At 38.6% G+C, this 18787-nt stretch overlaps 1 protein-coding gene across 5 annotated transcripts in view; it reads left to right on the top strand.

Moving 5' to 3' along the window:
- The window catches only part of ampd2a (adenosine monophosphate deaminase 2a), a 34566-nt gene extending 16527 nt beyond the window's left edge, over positions 1–18039 (top strand). For all 5 annotated transcript variants that reach the window (XM_084733918.1, XM_084733934.1, XM_084733910.1 and 2 more), the window contains 17 exons: positions 7776–7906; positions 8461–8591; positions 9263–9331; positions 10972–11083; positions 11197–11383; positions 12585–12726; positions 12821–12910; positions 13012–13141; positions 13238–13432; positions 14047–14178; positions 14279–14442; positions 15213–15339; positions 15425–15588; positions 15718–15838; positions 16209–16382; positions 16518–16628; positions 17618–18039. In XM_084733918.1, coding sequence (XP_084590044.1) covers positions 7776–7906; positions 8461–8591; positions 9263–9331; positions 10972–11083; positions 11197–11383; positions 12585–12726; positions 12821–12910; positions 13012–13141; positions 13238–13432; positions 14047–14178; positions 14279–14442; positions 15213–15339; positions 15425–15588; positions 15718–15838; positions 16209–16382; positions 16518–16628; positions 17618–17833 — 2396 coding nt within the window. In that variant the 3' untranslated portion in view covers positions 17834–18039. The remainder of the gene's footprint in view (positions 1–7775; positions 7907–8460; positions 8592–9262; positions 9332–10971; positions 11084–11196; positions 11384–12584; positions 12727–12820; positions 12911–13011; positions 13142–13237; positions 13433–14046; positions 14179–14278; positions 14443–15212; positions 15340–15424; positions 15589–15717; positions 15839–16208; positions 16383–16517; positions 16629–17617) is intronic.
- Positions 18040–18787: the final 748 nt, after the last annotated feature.

Here is an 18787-nt window from a genome sequence, read left to right as displayed (position 1 = left end):
ATGAGCACTTAGATAATTTTTTCTAATACAATAATTAACTGATACTGGATTGTTTTAAACATATGGTATTGGAAAAAGTATCATTACTTCTACATTTAACAATCTTACAAATTTGTAATATGTTCTATTTAAGAAAAAAAGTTCTCATATAGGCACATATAGGACAACATATATGCTTATACTCATATAGACCAGTAAACCTGTGACAGACCAATATTGGGCTGATAATATTGGGTGACCTTTAACATTGAATATTGTCAGCGTATGTGATGGCAGTGACTTATGATTTCTTAATGTTGTTGTTGTTTTGCGTGGACAGAGCATATGTTGTTCATGTACAGGTGGGCCAGACAACTAAAAAACCACAGAATAGCAAATGTGCTACCTAAAACACCACTATACAAGGCCCTCGGTGTGAGATAATCAATAGAATTAATATGATAAGTCCAAGGCAATCATTGGTGGTGACACTTTTGTCTTGACTATAGTCACTGCTGGAGGAAAAGCTTGCTGGGTCTCTAATGTTTGTTGGCATCTGTTTCCTCTAAATGGCTGTTTATATGTTACAGAAAGCTGTGGAATACTAGTAAAGGTAAATGTCTGTAACCACAGTACTGAAAATGATCTTGTTGGTTTTTATGCATGCATTGGAATGTAATTTTGTCTCTCCAGCAGGCCCTCATTAAGTTATTTTTAAAAGAAAATTATCCCCTGACTGTTTACAAAGTGGATTTGCAGGCAGTCATTTTTTGCTGGGATATTTCATCACCCATGTTTGTTCCCTTGCACCCAGCCTGCTGAGTACTGATAATATATTTTCAAGACGAAGACCCGAAGTCGAGGTTTATTCTCATCTGTGGTTGCTAAGGAACATCTGAAGCGTGTGTCATCACTCTCCCTCTCAGGGAATAAAGTGAAGTCTGTGAAGAAAAACAAACATTTCTAAACACTGGAGCCACAATTGCAACTAGACCAAAACACATTACTGTGGGGGACACACATACACACACACACACACACACACACACACACACACACACACACACACACACACACACACACACACGCTAGTGTAGTTTTTATGGCATCAACAGTTCCTCTCATTATAATGTGCCCATCATGCATCTGTCAGCTGCTGCATGACATCCCTGGCGATACACAACTTTCAGTTTTATAATAGTCCACAGGTTCCCTTGTGTTTGCGCTAGTCCAATTTAATATCATAATAAATATAAGTTGACAGCCATTATATAATTTTTCATAATAATTATTCTAATGGTTTGATACACACAAGGCGATTGTGTTGGAGTTTGCATATCTGAATAATACATGTACAAACATATGTTCAGCTGTGTAACAAAGAGTAGGACTGGTGAAACTTCCAACATGATCCATTATTGACTTCCAACAAACTCATGTTGTGATGACATGATTTTTACATTGTTGTTCAACATATTTCTTTTGTAAAAGCTAATAATATTGTACAAACTGTAATTGATAAACAATTAAAATTTGTTATTGGTTAGAGTTTTTCTTTTGACACACAGGTAGTCTGGTGTCATGTATTTTGTGAAAGTGGGTCATAATTTTAACATTAGCTTGATTATTTTTAATTTATTCCGATTTGTAATATGATTGCCATATTGTGATATACTGATTACTATCAGTGTATGTATTGGCATTTCTTCTACTGTATAACTATATTGCCATACTTCTCACCATAATTTTGCTTATATGTTAACTTGATCTAAATTTATAAATGTACTACAAAGACATTTTAATTGATTATCAACAGTCTCAATACCTGTAGGCCTGTAATAATCAAATGGAACATCAGCGTGAAGACAGGCTCTTTCTTGATAATTATTCTTGATGCCTGCCACTATTGTCAGATTCTTCTTGAAAGCTGATTAAATGATTTACAGTTATGTTAGCATGTGAAAAATAAGCAGAGGGAGATTTTCCTTTAGATAATTTTATTTTTGACATTATAATTTGTGATTATGGCAGTGAAAACACTACCGTTTTTGTCAACACAATATGAAGTATACATCTAGTAGCTTTATGATGATTCTGTTTTTTAACCATCTTGGCTGTTGATTGGGTTGGACCATTGAAGTCAAAGCTCCCACACCTACATTTCACTGTTGGACAGACAGTCATGTGGGGTCACATGGCAGCCTCTCGCTGCAGGGAAGAAAAAAAAACATATTAACTATCAGTTGCAGTATCAATGAAAAGGGTGTAAACTGCTATGGATGCAGTCTAACATCACTGGCTTGTGCACCATCAAATAAGAACAAACAAGTTAGACATGTTGGTCTATGTTCTGCAATTAAGACAGACACATCTAGACACACCTATTCAGGGTCAGGGTGTATTTAATTTAAATCAGGTAAACATGAAAGGAGTGGAGAAACAAGCAATGTTTGCGATGCACAATAATTATTTTCTCAATGCAGCTATAGTCACCTTCACTTTTGTGGAAAAGCACACCACCTAAACAGTTAATTCAAAATTAAAATGTCACCTGACTATGAGAGTGGGCTCCTTGCCACTTAGGCATGGCGCCAACAGAAACCCAACACCCTAACTGTTACAGTTTTTTAGATCAGATGAAAAGTAGAACCATTAAACGTCTACTGTAAACCAAACTGAAACTCTTGAAAGCATTGTTAGACCATTGCTCGAATTGCGGGCTTGAATTGTGAGGTTTTCCATATATGCTATTGGCTCTATTGTCATGCTGGGGCAAAGAATAGAGCACAGAGCTCTATGACAAGTTGGCATTTCCCTGTATTTTAAGATGCGCTGTACCTGATGACATGAGGCAGTGCGAGGCCAGATGTGGTCTCCAAAATGCCAGTTACCTTGGGTGTTGTTTTTGTGGTGAAAACAGTCCCCTTGACACTGCACGAGAATAGCTGTCTAACAACAACAAATTCCTTTTTCAGCACAATGTCACGCAATATAAATGTAAAGATTAAACTGGGAGATAACTGACTCTACAAGAAGGGGAAGTGCTGCTCATCCCTGCAGTGGCAGCTAAATCTCATTAATTTTGTGGATATCATAATGTTCATCATCGCAGTAAATGGCTCAGCCAGCAGGCCTGCTGGGGAGGTTTTAGTAACAATGTGATGTGTATGGGACTTGGAAGATTTGTTGAAATGACTGAAGAAAAAGAAAATAAATGGATGTAGACTATTCTTGTCGTTGAATATTTTCAGTGACATCCAGTACAATGTCTTGTTTGACCACTTCAGTATATGAGCTAGCATGGCACTGCCAAGACAAGTCTGTTGGTACTTTTTGCCCGAGGGACAGGGGAGGATGAGACCGGCTGGAAGGATTGTATTGATCCTTATAGAGCAGAGGATTCTGGATGACTGTCTCTGTGGTCAGGTTCAGAAGAACAGGTGGGTAGTGAACTGTATGTGGGTGGTGTGCAGACTCAGGTCCCAGGGATGTAAGAGAAAGCTGAGATGGAGCTGGACTAAGAAATTAACTCACAATGGCTACATGAAGATAGAAGGGCAATTCATTCTAAAATAGATGAGACACTCTCGCTTGCACAGTAAATGGTGTGTTTGATGTGAGCCTGGATTTCTTGGCCTGCCTCTGTGCCAAAATGTATTCTCGTGAAATCTGGATCTGCAGTGGTTTGAAACAAAACAAACAAAAGTGTTTATGTCAAAGCTTCACAGAAATACTGCCAAATAAAGAAAATGACTGTTTTGTCCTGTGTTGATCCAAACTCTTTCACAAATCAGTTGCCCAGATTAAATTTGTCTCAAGGACAAGCCCACCGTCTAAAAGCCCAAAGTGATTTCTGTGGTTGGACTGCATCGCAGCTCATACTTTAAATAAATTAGTCTTTATTGTTCAGAAAATTATAGATAACATTGTCAAGGATAATTAACAGTGCTGTTTTCATTCATCTGTCTAGTTGCTATTTGGACTGCTGTTTTTTTTACAGGCCTTTATGACTAATTCATGTATTTCACATTATAATTTGCAAGGGTTTCTGTTGTAGTTTTGATGGAGGGCTCTTGGCTGTGTTTTTGTTGTCTTTGCATGTCAGTCGGATCATTGTTGAAAGAGGTATCACAGTGCAGAACAGAACATGAACCAAAACTCACAGAGAAAATTTGCTGTGCCGAGTTTCATTCTGCTTTCCTTTATTTTTAACTTTGTAGTCTTGTTTTGTTTGTTTGTGCTCCCCACTACCATGATGTCATTGAGATAAATAGATTTGGGGGTGCTGGATTAAGAGTCATCTGTGGTGGAAAGGCCGAGGGATTACATGGATACTATCCTGGGGATGACTGTGTGTGTGTGTGTGTGTGTGTGTGTGTGTGTGTGTGTGTGTGTGTGTGTCTGTACAGTTGAAATCATCTGTTGCAAATGTCCTGTAGCCACACACGTGTACTCTGCATAAGGTTGTATACCTGGATATACTCTGATAAGCTACTCTGAGTTATGTTTGAGGGGACGACCAGATAACAATGAAAGGTTTATTTTTCAATGAGAAAAGGGTCAGTACATATAAGGGGTGGGAGAAAATTGATTTACTTAAGTATCGTGATTCTTGGTTTTACGATTCCTGAACCAATTTTACATAATGATGCATATAAATAACTAGTGCTTAATTTGTTATCTTGATGCTAACACATAATGGGAATTATCATTAACCAAAATTAGCAGTGTGGTTATTTAGATGAACAGATCCATTTTACTTAAAACATGTGTGCTCACACTCGCAGGCATATATTTCTTATGCTTGGTAGAAACAAACCATTTTCTTATAACGCTAGCTTGACGAGCAGAAACAGCTAAATGTAGCAATTCACTTAAAATATGGTATTTGCCACTTTTACATGGAGCATATAGCAGTGATGCTGCTGAAATAAAACCCAGAAAGTCCGACTGACATGATGTTCTTTGTTTCAGGAAATATGACTCATGATATACATATACTAGTCAACATTTTCCCATGGTCTAGTGTTAAAAAAGCAAACAAAAATTGTTAGAAATCTGAATATTGAATCGCCATACTTGGGAATTGCAGTTCATATCAAATCAGCACCAAAGTATTGTGATAGCATCAAATCAGAAAATAAGCATATGGTCCCAACTGTAGGACAGATTGTGATCATAAATCTTTAAACATAAAATTTTGGAATCCTTTTAAAAATCTTATGTACTTTTGTAAGACATTTTTTAACTTTCAGACATAAATGTCTGCCTTGAAAGATCCAAAATCTTTTTGTGTCCTTGAGCGTATGTTTGTCAGCAGATTGTGGCACAGCTGTCCCTCACACTCTAAAAAACTTCCAGTTCTATCTGCAGTGTTGAAATGGTTTACAGTGTCATGCCAGCATTAGTTTACCATGGAGAGTTACCCTCTGTTCATTCCTTACTCCACAGCCTTGGAGGCAGACAGCAGATGGCAGAGACTAATTGTCACAGGACAGACACAGCACCAATAATGGCAACAATTATAGAGAGTGAACACACCACTCCCAAAGCCATAGACTTCTTATGAGTGACTGAATTACTGTGCCGGCACGGAACAAGGTACTCTTTAAATTACGGTTCTCATCAGCTTAAATTCATGGCTGTCTTTAGAAGGTACTGAAACGTCAGTAAAAGGGATGTTTCTCAGTGTACCTCAGTGAACCTTTGGTCTTTTTGTAGTTCTCTTCTATTGTGTTTGGTTTAGCCTGAAGTGGAGCTGCCGTCATCTGTTTCCAACAGGTCTGGAGTGGGGAAGGCCCCTCTGTGTCAGTCTCAGGTGTGTGTACGCATGTGTCAGTGTGTACATGTGAGTTGGGGTAATTCTTGTTCAAGTGTGTGCATGCCCATGTGTGATTGAAGTGACACAGTATCTGCTGGTACAGCTGTCTTTCCTTAAGCCGGCTTCTGTTCTTGGACATATTACTAGGGTTTCCATGCTCTGTCACAGATTGGAGCCACGACCACTGTCACTAGAGCTTCATAGGTAACCCAGCCACTGTTTGTTTGTGTAACTACTCTCTGGCTGACTGTTTGGTATTTGTAACTGATGTCTTTGTGTTTGATGTCCTCACTCTACATACAGGAAAAAGGTGTTAGGCTAATGTTTTCCTTTAGCTGAAGGAAGGGAACAAAGGAAGATTTCTTAATCTTGAGGCCACTGGTTCTGTTGTTAGCCTGTATTTATGTTATGTTGTGTAAAAGTTTTAATTAATTGATTTTCTAGTTTCACAGAAAAAAAGTGGTATGAGCAGTTTGTCCAAAATCTGTAGTTTTGAACTTTTGAAATGTATCTTAATTATTTTTTTTAAGGATCATGTTGTGTGTACACATAATGTGAGCCAAGTTCGTGATGTTTTTATTCATAGTTTTCCTCACTCAAATCACCACGTTGCAATCTTTGGTCAACCAGATGTCAATTGTTTTCTATTTTTGTCCTTGTAGCTTTGCCTGTTTTCACATATTTGTCGGCGTCTGCTTTCAACAGACTGTTAAATAGAGAATAATTGTCGAGAGATTGACATCATTATTATTGAATTAGCTGTGAGCCTGCAAAGCACCCAGGAAGTACATGAGTATCTGAATGAGTTCTGCAGCACATTGCACATGTTGTATGCAGTAAACAGGCCTTTTTATTTTGTCTGTTGGTGTGTTTGGAGAGAGGTCTTATGGATTGTAAGTTGTTTACTGTCAGCTGTTTAAATAGTAAATATTTACACTTTAAACTACAGGCCTTAATCAGTCCAACAATTCTTTGCTTAGTCACACATATAAGGCATAGTGTAGTATTTTGTTAGCCTTACTTGGTAAAATTCATATGACTTTTTTCCACAGACACTATGCTTCATACAGTTGTGGAGTGATTTCTAGAGGTACAGTCACTTTGCTGACATTTTACTCAAGCAAATGCAACTGTGTGTAAGAAATGGAAAATATAGCTCAGTAGAAGATTTTAAGTTTGCAGAAAGTAGACAACAATGTTGAATGTTGTTAATGTTGTTTTCCATGCAGCACTAAAAGAGCAAAGGGGACCAAATTAAAATATATGCTATTCCACTGACTATAGGGCTGCACAGTATAGTAAAAAAGAATAATATTAGGACTATTTTGACAGATATCATGATTTTGATGATTCTTTATTAGTGCAAATGGCCATTTGACATCACAATTTTTAATTTTCATTGGAAAAAAACCCTATTAAAATCATGATGATGAGACATTTCTGTTGGGATTTGTACCATCTGGAAAACAAAACTTAGTGGCCAGTGTATCTCTGCAGCACTGCAGTACTTCATTATAATGCTGTTTTTTTTCACACATTTTTCCTTTATTAAAAAATGCAGCTTCTGTGCTTTGAATATAGCACTTAGCCATATTGAGATTTTGATAATATTTTGATTGATTGTGCACCTATAGTAGACAATGTAAAAGTACTTTTACTTTTCTACTTTTTTTTGACTGTTAGGAAAATCCCTCCCTTTAATACAGTCATTTCAAATGTTTAACTGCTCTGCTTTTTGCCCGTTTTTCAACCTTTTGTCAGTTGGCTGTTTATGTGTAGATATTGGTGTGATTGAGTTCAACATGCTCAGTTTTGCAGTTACTTGTTCATTGTAATCCATCTCCTCAGGCTTTACCTGGCACAGGACCTAAAAGAAAACACTCAGTAGTTAATCATTCATTCATCAGACTTTGAAGTTGTGCTGACACCATGTGTTTCTGTCACATGCTGTAACTCTGTCTGTGTCTGCCTACAGACCTCTGTGGTGCATCTGGGCCCAAGCCCCTCAAGCCACAGAGATCCCTTCCAGGGACGCCTGTTTCTATCTCACACTACCCAATTGACCTGCGGACATCCATGGAAGAAAAGTACAAAGAGATCGCTGAGGTAAAAATCAGACATAATGATGACATAACTATAAACTAACAGAAAATCCTTGACCCACAATTACACTAGGTCTTTTAGGTATGGTTATCTAAATAATCTATGCACCAGTTTTCCAGCCATTTAGATATTTTTTTATCAGCTGTCACTGGGATGTTGGCAAGATTGAAAATCTTTAAATCCTTAATAGTTAACCAGTAAACAACTGCACAGTATATTGTCTCAGTGGCTTCTGTCTGGAGAATAATTCCAATATCTTCAATATCTTATGAGTTTAACATAAGATATTTATTTTGTTGATTGACTGAATTAAAAAATATTAAAATACCCATTTGTAAACATCAAGAATAATACCCTAAAACATGTCAAAACATTAGAAACTAGATCAGTTTCATCAAAATTCATCAATGTTTTCTTATTTTGAATTACAGAACTTGAACATTATTTGAAGGTAAATGTAACAGGTGTTTTGCTGTCTGCTATATCTTCATACGTGGAAGTCAACCTGTTTGCCAGCTTTATGACACCATAAATGGAATAACTTCTGTTTGCACCAGGAGCTGTTCACACGCAGCATGGCAGAGAGCGAGATGCGAAGCGCTCCTTATGAGTTCCCAGAGGATAGCCCCATCGAACAGCTGGAAGAGAGGAGGCACCGTCTAGAGAGGCAAATAAGCCAGGACATTAAGTGAGGAAATGCAAACACAGCACACACACACCCACACACAAACACACACACACACACACACACACAAAGCCAGTTAAACAAACTGTGTACATCACCTGAGGCCGATACAGCTCCCCCCTACCCCCACCTTTTATACACAGTCATGCTTTCACCCATGCACACATGCTTATCAGCTTCCAACATGCCAGTTTGTACCCTAACTAACCCCAGCAATCAGCTAACTGGGCTGGCTGGCAGGTGGCACCTGTCCTGGTGTTCAGTCTTTTTCTACAGACACTTTTACAAGGAGGTGGGTTCTGTCTTGGTGGTAAGGGTTGATACTATCTGCACCACTAAACTGATTGTTTGGGTGGATCTGACACAACCCCTGCAAGCCCCTGTTTACCGATCAGGGTGTACCACTACTAACTGATATCGTTTCTGTTGGTGTAAATCTCCTTGATCACTTAATGCGTAAAATGCTTTGTGTGTTTATGAGTGTGTGTCTGTGTGTGTGTGAGAGAGAGAGATTACTTGTTTGAGTGTGTGTTCATGTATAGTATTGGCTTGTGCATATATTTGGTCTCTTTCCCTTTGTGTGCTTAATTTCTTCTCACAACCTCTGATGCCTCTATGCCCCCTCCCCTCCGCCTTGCCCACACTTATCCTGCCCCACTACATATCACCCCAAGGCTTGAGCCCGAGATCTTGCTCCGTGCCAAACAGGACTTCATGAAAATCGACAGTGCTCCAGACCTAGAGTGAGTGGGATCTGCTCCAGTATGTATGTTTTGTGTGGTGATTTGATTTTCTCTTTGGTTGTTCATTTTCTTTCAGCTCATCTCTATTTTGCTTGCATGTACTCTTCTACTTACCTCAGCATTATAGTATTTATCAATACTACATATTCATCAATATCCAGTCTGCAGTATTTAGGAACTCTGGACTTTAGTGCAAGTACTTTTCTCCAGAACTACTGACAGAGATTATCAGCATATGGAGATGAACCACATCTTCCCCCTGCTGGTGACTTGGTAGATGTACAATGTACAAATGAATAATTTGTTTTTTGCTTCTTACTCTCTCTAAAAATAACAAGTCTCAAAGTATGAAAGCCTCAAGTGTGCGACTGCATTTGGATATTCTGTTGATCTTGATTTGACTTATCTCGTTAACTGAGATGTGAACTGCAGAATTGTCCTGCTAATGAAACATGTACTTCTTGAGAAATTCTTACAGTTCTGGTCATTGGACAGTTCTGTGGGTTTAATATAGTTTATATTATAAATATATTGACATCTGACTAGCTTTTACCCTATGTTTACAATAGGCCTAATTTAAAATTACTCAGTTCTTTTGTTCCATTCTTGAAACCCAATACCCGATGGCAACATTTTCAGAGATGATTGCAAATGTAATAAACACAGAGAAATACTTCATCTATGTTGCCAGACCCTTTGCAATGACATTTCTGATGTATTTTGAATGCATCCTCCCTAAATCATACCTGTGATGTTTCCACAACTTGATTAAAGAACTTTGTAAAATTCAGTCAACAGACCGTTACTTTCAGAGGTTTCAGAAGTTTCTACAGTTCACTTTGTTTTTCAGTGCCAAGAAATTATTTATAGACTTCAGAGATAGAACTGTTTCTGGCATACAACTTGAAAATGGCATAAACTTTATATGAAAGCATGCAAAGTTCAGAGGAATGCAAGTGACTTCATTATTAGAATCTAAGAACTTTGGCTCACCAGTAATTATGTAATGATAATGAACTTTATCATATAGCACTTTTTTTTCTTAATAATGGCACAAGGTTCTTTACAAAAGAAAATGAAACCAGACAATGCAGATAAAATGAAAATAATAATGCCAAGGAACATGAGCAGAAAGGAGATAAAAACAATAAAGCAAGTAAGATCAAATGAATAGGATTAAAAACTGTATAAAATGAAAACACTTAACAAATATTTCCAGACGCACAGAAGCAAAACCCCAAGAAGTGAACCACTGAGATACTGTGGAGAGACTTGAAGATTGAACTAATGTTCCTGAAATATTCTGCAGGACAGAATACAATCTGTCAAACTTAATGTGTGCAAAGTTCTCATATCCAAGAAGACTTTAGGTTTTAATCACAAATGATAATGTTCTTATAATGTTATGAAACTCCTTATTTATGGAGTGTTGTGTGTTGGGGTCTGAGAACTTTCCAAACCAACTGTTTCAAAGACAAACAGCACCAATTGCTGATGCTACTGTCTTTGTAAAATCAGTATCATTGAATTTATTTTCTTTTTCTTCACTTATTTACATATTTGTGTGTCCTCATCTGTCCCGCCTGGGCTTGCAATTCTCCAGTTTTAAACTCTCATTTTCTCTGTCTGTATCCTGTAAGGTTAATGAAGGAGAAGAGTGTGGACACTGTTGATGATGGCTTTAAGGAGAGAGAAATGCCAATGGAGAAGGAGTACCAGCGGGTCTCAATATCTGGCGAGGAGAAGTGCGGGGTGAGGAGCTTTTTGTCTTTTTAATGTTTTTCATCAGCAATTTAAACTTAAACTCCAGTAAGTTAAAATCCTTTTGTACCCATATCTGCCACCATCTATTGATACCTTCCCAGGTGCCCTTCACTGACCTGGTTGATGCTGCCAAGTGTGTGGTGAAGGCTTTATTCATCCGGGAGAAGTACATAAATCGATCTATGCAGAACTTTTGTAAGACCACAGCTCATGCCCTGCAGGAGCTTGGGATGAAGCCTCTGGACTTGAGAGTCTATGAAGATATACCAGAGACGCCTGTAGACGCTGGTATGACATGCACACACCAAACACATATATAGCAACAAGACAGTGTACACCAGAAAGAACAGAAGCACATGATAGAGGCAGCACATTCTTCAGTTTTGTACTGAGTCAAAGGTTTGTTTCTGATTCCACATAGATGGCTGTCATGTCCCACACAGAGGTAGTAATGGCTGAGATATGTACTTTGAAACTATGCAGCAGCAGAAAACCCTTTGTTCAGGGAATACCTGTCAACAGAGAGGCTACAAACGCCTCAATCATACCTGACCCTGCTCTACAGGGGAAATTTGTTTCTTTTCATATTATAGCTCACAACTCATACAAGAGGTATCATGGGGAAAAGAAAAATAATGAACTGTGGATTTTGATAATTGATCAGTTGTTTGAGTCATTGTTCAAATGGATTATTTTCTGCTTGTATTTGTCTTGTGTGATAGGAAATTGAATATCTTTGCTTTTTGAACTATTAGTCACACAAAACAATAAAAATGTCACCTCTCATATTAATCAATTTAAAGAAAAAATATCTGGCAGATTATTCAATTGGATTTTAGTCTTTCTACTCCACGTTTGCTGTCTATGATAACAGTAGTTACTTACTAAATTAGCAAGGTGTTCCTCTGCAAGCTTATCTCATGGTGTAATTTGGACCAATCTAACATTTTTTTCCAAGGGTTGACAGTTTTTAAGATGAACCTTTCAGGCAATTCATAATTTGGTATATGTAAATTAGTATGTTTTATTCAGGGTCAATATAGATCGTTACTAATTAAGAAAACAGATAATTGATATTTGGAACCAAGATGCATTTTCAGTAAAAATTACTCCAACTCCAACACAAAACTCTGTTGAAATGCTTTTCACCATATGTTTATTTAAAATGTTTCAACATTCAACCAATTACCGTACATGTTGGTCAGACATTAAGTGAGACAGAATGGTGACTACAGAAAGAGAAAGGCAGCTGCTTCAGAGCCAAAGTAACTCATTTTTCAGTTAATCCATGTCATTGGCAATTGGATTGCTATTAAGCTTGCCTAACTCAAATCTAGATCAAATGAAAACGCAGTTGTCACCCAGCACCAATATGTGATAAAAGCTCCAGCATTAGTATTTTATCTGAGCAGTTACCATGTAATTGTTTATTATCTTAAGATATTTTTTATAACATGGAAGATTTTTCTAATTAATATAAATTTCCCAGATGCACCCGTCCACCCGCCAGTTTCAGAGACGCACCCCTATGACAATCAGGACCCAAAGAATATGCCGGCAGACACAGGATATGGTTGCAAGATGGTGGATGGAGTAGTCCATGTCTACACCAAGAAAACCAACATGGACAAGTATGTGGTTGTACCTGTAGAATGACAAGTTACTTTTAAAAATGCTGATTCTGTTGTACTTACTGTTCAACTTTAATGCTGTTGTCCTTCTCAGGAGTTCAGAACTGGACCTGCCCTATCCTGACCTGAAGGAGTATATTGCAGACATGAATGTTATGATGGCCCTCATCATTAATGGACCAGTGTGAGTGATTCTGTGACACCGTTGTTCTACAAATGCCATTGTTTTGTAGCTCAGTGTTCATTTCAAATGAAATATGTGTGTGTGTCCTCTGCTGTTTACAGGAAGTCTTTCTGCTACCGCCGCCTACAGTACCTAAGCTCTAAATTCCAGATGCACATCCTCCTGAATGAGATGAAGGAGTTGGCAGCTCAGAAAAAAGTTCCACACAGAGATTTCTACAACATACGAAAGGCAAGAGCCGACATGTGACATGTGATGCAAATGTTTACCCAGGAAGACCCAGGAATGAATTTAACTCTCACATATTCTGCTCTGTCCTGACACCAGGTGGACACACATATACATGCATCATCTTGCATGAATCAGAAGCACCTGCTGCGATTCATCAAGAGGGCCATGAAGAAATACCCTGAGGAAATCGTCCACATTGAGCGCGGCCGTGGTCAGACCCTCAAGGAGGTGTTTGAGTCCATGAACCTGACGGCCTTTGACCTGAGTGTAGACACGCTTGACATGCATGCGGTGAGAAATGGGAGAAAACAGTATAACTAACAGCAGGGTGTGTGCACAGTCTTTGGTTTGGTAACAAAAGGTATAGTAAGTGATTCTGGAGAAAGATAGTTAAATTGTTGACAACAAAGATAGCTGTGGTCTGTGATCTGGTCTTTCATTGACACAATCCTCATGTAAACCAAAAATCTTTTAAATGTTTAAAATGAAACAATCTTGTCCGCATATTTGCAGTGGAGCTGGACTGATTGATGTAAATGCGACATTCCTGCATTTTTCCTTTTTTTTTTCAGTTATAGAGAACAGGTGGATTTTGTAATCACTTTAGCAACATGCCAGGGTGTCTTTTTAATACAACTAGCTGAAAAGAAAAAAAAAGAAATTCTGTAAACATTTTTTGCGATTGCACTTGTAGTAACAATATAGCTGTCATGACAAAGGCTTTGTGAGTCTGTAGATTTTTGGTGTGGGTACCTTGAAAGTGCTTTAAAAATGCTTGAATTTTACTCTCAAAAAGCTGTGTGAACCCTGTGAAAGTGTTTTGAGACATTATGTACAAAAGAATACCATGCAATACATCTGATGTAGATATAAATGAAGTTTGACTGCTTTCCTTTACTTTTCAGGACCGCAACACCTTCCATCGGTTTGACAAGTTCAACGCCAAATACAATCCTATTGGAGAATCCATCCTCAGAGAGATTTTCATCAAGACTGACAACCACATTGAAGGAAAATACTTCGCACACATAGTCAAGGTGTGAAATCATTAAGGTGTTAAAGATATGTGTCTCATTCAAACAGTTTATCAAGGCATACGCAAACTGATACATCAGTATCTCCTGTTACTGTGTCCAGGAGGTGATGTTTGACTTGGAAGAGAGTAAGTACCAGAACTCGGAGCTACGTCTGTCCATCTACGGTCGCTCTCGGGATGAATGGGATAAGCTAGCTCACTGGGCTGTTAAACATCGAGTGTACTCTGATAATGTGCGTTGGCTTGTCCAGGTGCCCCGTCTGTTGTAAGTACTCCCTCAGCTTGCTTTATCTTGAAGCTGCGTTTAGATTTTAAGTAAGCGATTGGTGGTAATAGGCGAATACTGCAAGACAAACTATCTTTATTTCCTTTTTACCCAAGAAAAAGAAATCAAAGAACAACCAACTATAGCTGAACAGCCCTGAAGTGGAACCCAAACAACTCCAAAAACCCTGTTTGTCAAAGAAGTACAAAAGTATTTCTTTGACAAACAGGATTTTTTGGTGAATTGTGGAGTCCCTCGGGGGTCAATATTGGGACAGATTTCATTTTCACTCAAATTTGGCAACAATGTGGAACTCAGGCCTACCACAATAATATTTTCTTTTAAACCACTTTTGAAAACTTATTTTTGTCAAAAGGCTTTCTTTATCATTTTTTACAATTCTTTACTATTGAGTAACCCTGTACTTAATTCTTGAAGGACCTAACACTTGCACTGCTCTCAGTATTTTAAGTTTTATTTCACATTTGTTTTTTTTATTTTATCCTTGGTATTTTATATGTGGTTTTTAATCATTCATTGTTTTTTAGTCTCATTGTTCTTTTATATTTTATGCCTGACAGTTTATTCATACATTACTGGGTCTTTTACTGTTTTGTTTCATGTGTAAAGTACTTTGTGCAAATGTTGGTTTTGATAAGTGCTCTACAGATAAACTCTATTATTATTATATTATTACAACTGACTCCCTAACTAGCATAGACATTGATTATATAGCTTCTGCACTCACTGTTCAATCGCCTCCTCTCCAGCGATGTGTACCACACAAAGAAGCAGCTGGCTAATTTCCAGGAGATGTTGGAGAATATCTTCATGCCACTGTTTGAAGTCACAATCAACCCCCGCAGTCATCCTGAGCTACACCTTTTCCTGGAGCATGTGAGTATCACTTCATAAGAAGCTCTGATGATTCACATTAAACAAGACTGAGTGATCGTTGTTTTGTTGTTGTTTTTGTCGCTAGGTGGTGGGCTTCGACAGTGTGGACGATGAGTCCAAACCTGAGCACCACATTTTCAATCTTGACAGTCCACTGCCAGCCAACTGGACAGAAGAAGACAACCCGCCCTATTCCTACTACCTCTACTACACCTATGCCAACATGACTGTGCTCAACCACCTGAGAAAGTACAGGCTTTAATCTTTGATCCTTTATTAGGCCTCATGTCAGTTTATTTAAACGAATAATCATTCACAAAAACCACAAAATGCCTGAGGTTTTAATGTTGTTTTTGTTGACACATTTGTCTGACTCAGGCGAAGAGGCTTCCACACCTTTGTGCTGCGACCTCACTGTGGCGAAGCAGGGCCGATCCACCACCTGGTGTCAGGTTTCATGTTGTCAGAGAACATCTCTCATGGACTGCTGCTCAGAAAGGTGAGGGCAGATTAGGTGTTAATGGGCGAGTGTTGTATGTCATAAAAAGGGTGAACACATTAACATGAACTCCTGAATTCTAAATATACACACATTATTATCATGACACAAAAATACTCTTTGTCCTGCTTTGTGCCATAATGTTAATATTCACACTAACGTTGTGACGTTTTGGCTGCTCTACCTGCCGCTGGTGACAAGCGGTTGTAACCTGCCACTGCATGCAGGGTAACTAGTGACTTGTCTTTCTGCAGCAGGACAGACTAAAATAAGGCTACCCGTCTGCTGGTGCTGTTAAAACATCTGAGACAAAGATGTACTTGTAGCTATATTTACTGGTTAGTCTGTTTCTGTCTTTGTCTCTCATCAGGCCCCAGTGCTGCAGTATCTTTACTACCTGGCTCAAATCGGCATCGCCATGTCACCACTGAGTAACAACAGCCTGTTCCTCAGTTACCATCGTAACCCACTGCCAGAGTACCTGTCCAGAGGCCTCATGGTTTCTCTGTCTACTGATGATCCTCTTCAGTTCCACTTCACCAAGGTTAGTATGAACAAAGTTTGTGTGAATAACATGACCTACATTTAAGGTACAAACTGTAAAAACATTAGAAGTAAGGAGGCTGACATGACTTTTTTTTTCTCTGGGTGTGATGTGTGTGTGTTTGTCTTGGTCCAGGAGCCTCTGATGGAGGAGTACAGCATCGCTACTCAGGTGTGGAAACTAAGTTCCTGTGACATGTGTGAGCTGGCAAGAAACAGTGTGCTTATGAGTGGGTTCTCACACAAGGTAAACAACTTTAAACTAGCTCTTCTCATTTTGTGTATTTCAAGCTATAATATGTAACATTTCTGCAATAAATGTCTTAAAACACTGATCAGTGTTACATATTTTGTTGAGTTGTGTACTTCCCAGATGTTACCAAAAATGGTCAAACCCAGAGAAATCTGTAATTTATTCAAGTTTGTTTTCTACAAGCTAGTTTCTATAACTTCTGGGGAAACCAGGGATACACCAGAGAATGAGGAAAGAAGTCGACAAATGTGACTAAACATAATGTGACTAAAACTTTTATATATTACCTCATCCATGAACGTGATTTCTGCCTTATGTTATGCCAGATTTTTCATCAGCTGTGTTGGTTGTTTAACAATGATGAAAACAGCTCCCATGGTACCATGCTACTTCAAGACATCATTATTATTGAGAGAGACCCCTGGTGGCAGAATTTAAATATTTTGCATTTTATCAGGTGACATACACTCAGTGGCTGTTTTCTTAGTTATACATACACAATCAAATGCAGCTCAATACAACAGCTCTTCCATAAACTCTACCTTGAAGAAGTTTATAATGTTATGGTTTTGTCAACTACTGATGTCATAGTTGAAGAAACTGGACAATATTATTTTGAAAGATGTTTCCAATTCTTTGTCCTTGCTATCCCTCTGAATACGTTGTAGTCCAGGACAACAACACCGTGAACTATGAGTGTGTACAATTTATGTGAGTGAGTCAGTGTGAGATTTATTGGCAGAAATGGCATATAACATTCATTAGTTTGTTTTTATTTGTGTATAATCACCTTACAATAAGAAAAATTGTGTTTTCGTTATCTTAGAATGGGACGTTTATATCTACAGAGGGCTAGGGGCCTCTTCCACGTAGACATTAGAAGGAAAAAAACACAATAGTCATTGTAGATTCAAAGTGTCCCTTTACTTCTGTCATGTATTTGTGTCTGCGGTTTCCACTCACGTAACCTCTCCTACTTACAGGCCAAAAGCTACTGGCTGGGCCCCAGTTATTCTAAGGAGGGTCCCTTGAGCAATGACATCCGGCGCACCAATGTCCCAGATATCCGTGTGGCATACCGCAGTGAGACGCTCTCTGAGGAGCTTCAACTCATCACTCACGCTGTGCGAACAGAGGAGCTCGACACTATTGATGAGGAGGACTCTCTGTCCATGGGTCCTCTCCCGGGAGGACGCTGAAATAACCTGGACCTGTCCTGTAATTCCTCAACCCCATGGTCCACCCAGCATGACACTGAAGAGACATGGAGTGATATTAATTCTGGCATTCATCTTACATGTACAGTATACACCACTAACACCACCAGCCATCCTCATAGAAGTAAACCGCACACAGATACACAGCTACCAAAAAGCCAAGGATGCACTTCTACCACAGCCCTTCAGTGAGATTTTAACCCCAAATTGTTGCTAAATTTCCAAATTTCTATTCAAGTTTTGCCTCTCTTCCATAACCTCTGCTTCTATTATTCTCTGTTTAGTGTCAGCATAATGAAAGTTAGCAGAGATGAACAGCACCAGGGAAACACTCAGCAGAGACACTTTCTTTGTTTCTTAGTCCATGAGTTTGTCTCTCTCCATCCGGTCCAGCCAAAGCCATCAGATGTGTGATTTATTCTGTTATTCAGCAATGTTTTACTTCATCTGAGACATTACACAACATGTAGTATCGCTGTAGTATCTGTGTACTACAGAAACAACCAGCACATTGAGACTTTCTTCACAGCAAACCTGCTCTGAACGTTGCTTATCTTCCACTACACAGCCATGCTGCTTAACTAAACTTGATGCATCTATCATCTTCATTATACAGACTTATAATGAAGGATTACAGATGCAGTTCTTTTGAGTTATTGGTGAAGGTTTAAGTCACCTCAGGGTGGCTTAAAGCTTGGAGGAATACAGTAACTGTATCAGAGTCCTATAACAAGAGAGGATAGCTTCTCTCTGATTGCTGCAGCGCTGAATGTCAGCCATGGATGGTGCCTGGTGTAGTTTCAGATCATTTATTTGCCAAATTGCACACGCAAAAATGTTCTTCCGTGATTTTAATCAGCTTTGAGTCAAGTCAGGAGAGAAGTGGATGTCCTGTGGTTGACTGAAAACATTCCATGAAGCAACTGTCCTCTTTAG

This window comes from Lutjanus erythropterus, chromosome 2 (genome assembly GCF_056507025.1).
Source record: "Lutjanus erythropterus isolate fLutEry1 chromosome 2, fLutEry1.hap2, whole genome shotgun sequence".
Taxonomy (NCBI): Eukaryota; Metazoa; Chordata; class Actinopteri; order Lutjaniformes; family Lutjanidae; genus Lutjanus; species Lutjanus erythropterus.
Note: the sequence above shows the minus strand (reverse complement) of the source record. Positions and strands in the feature narration are given on the sequence as shown.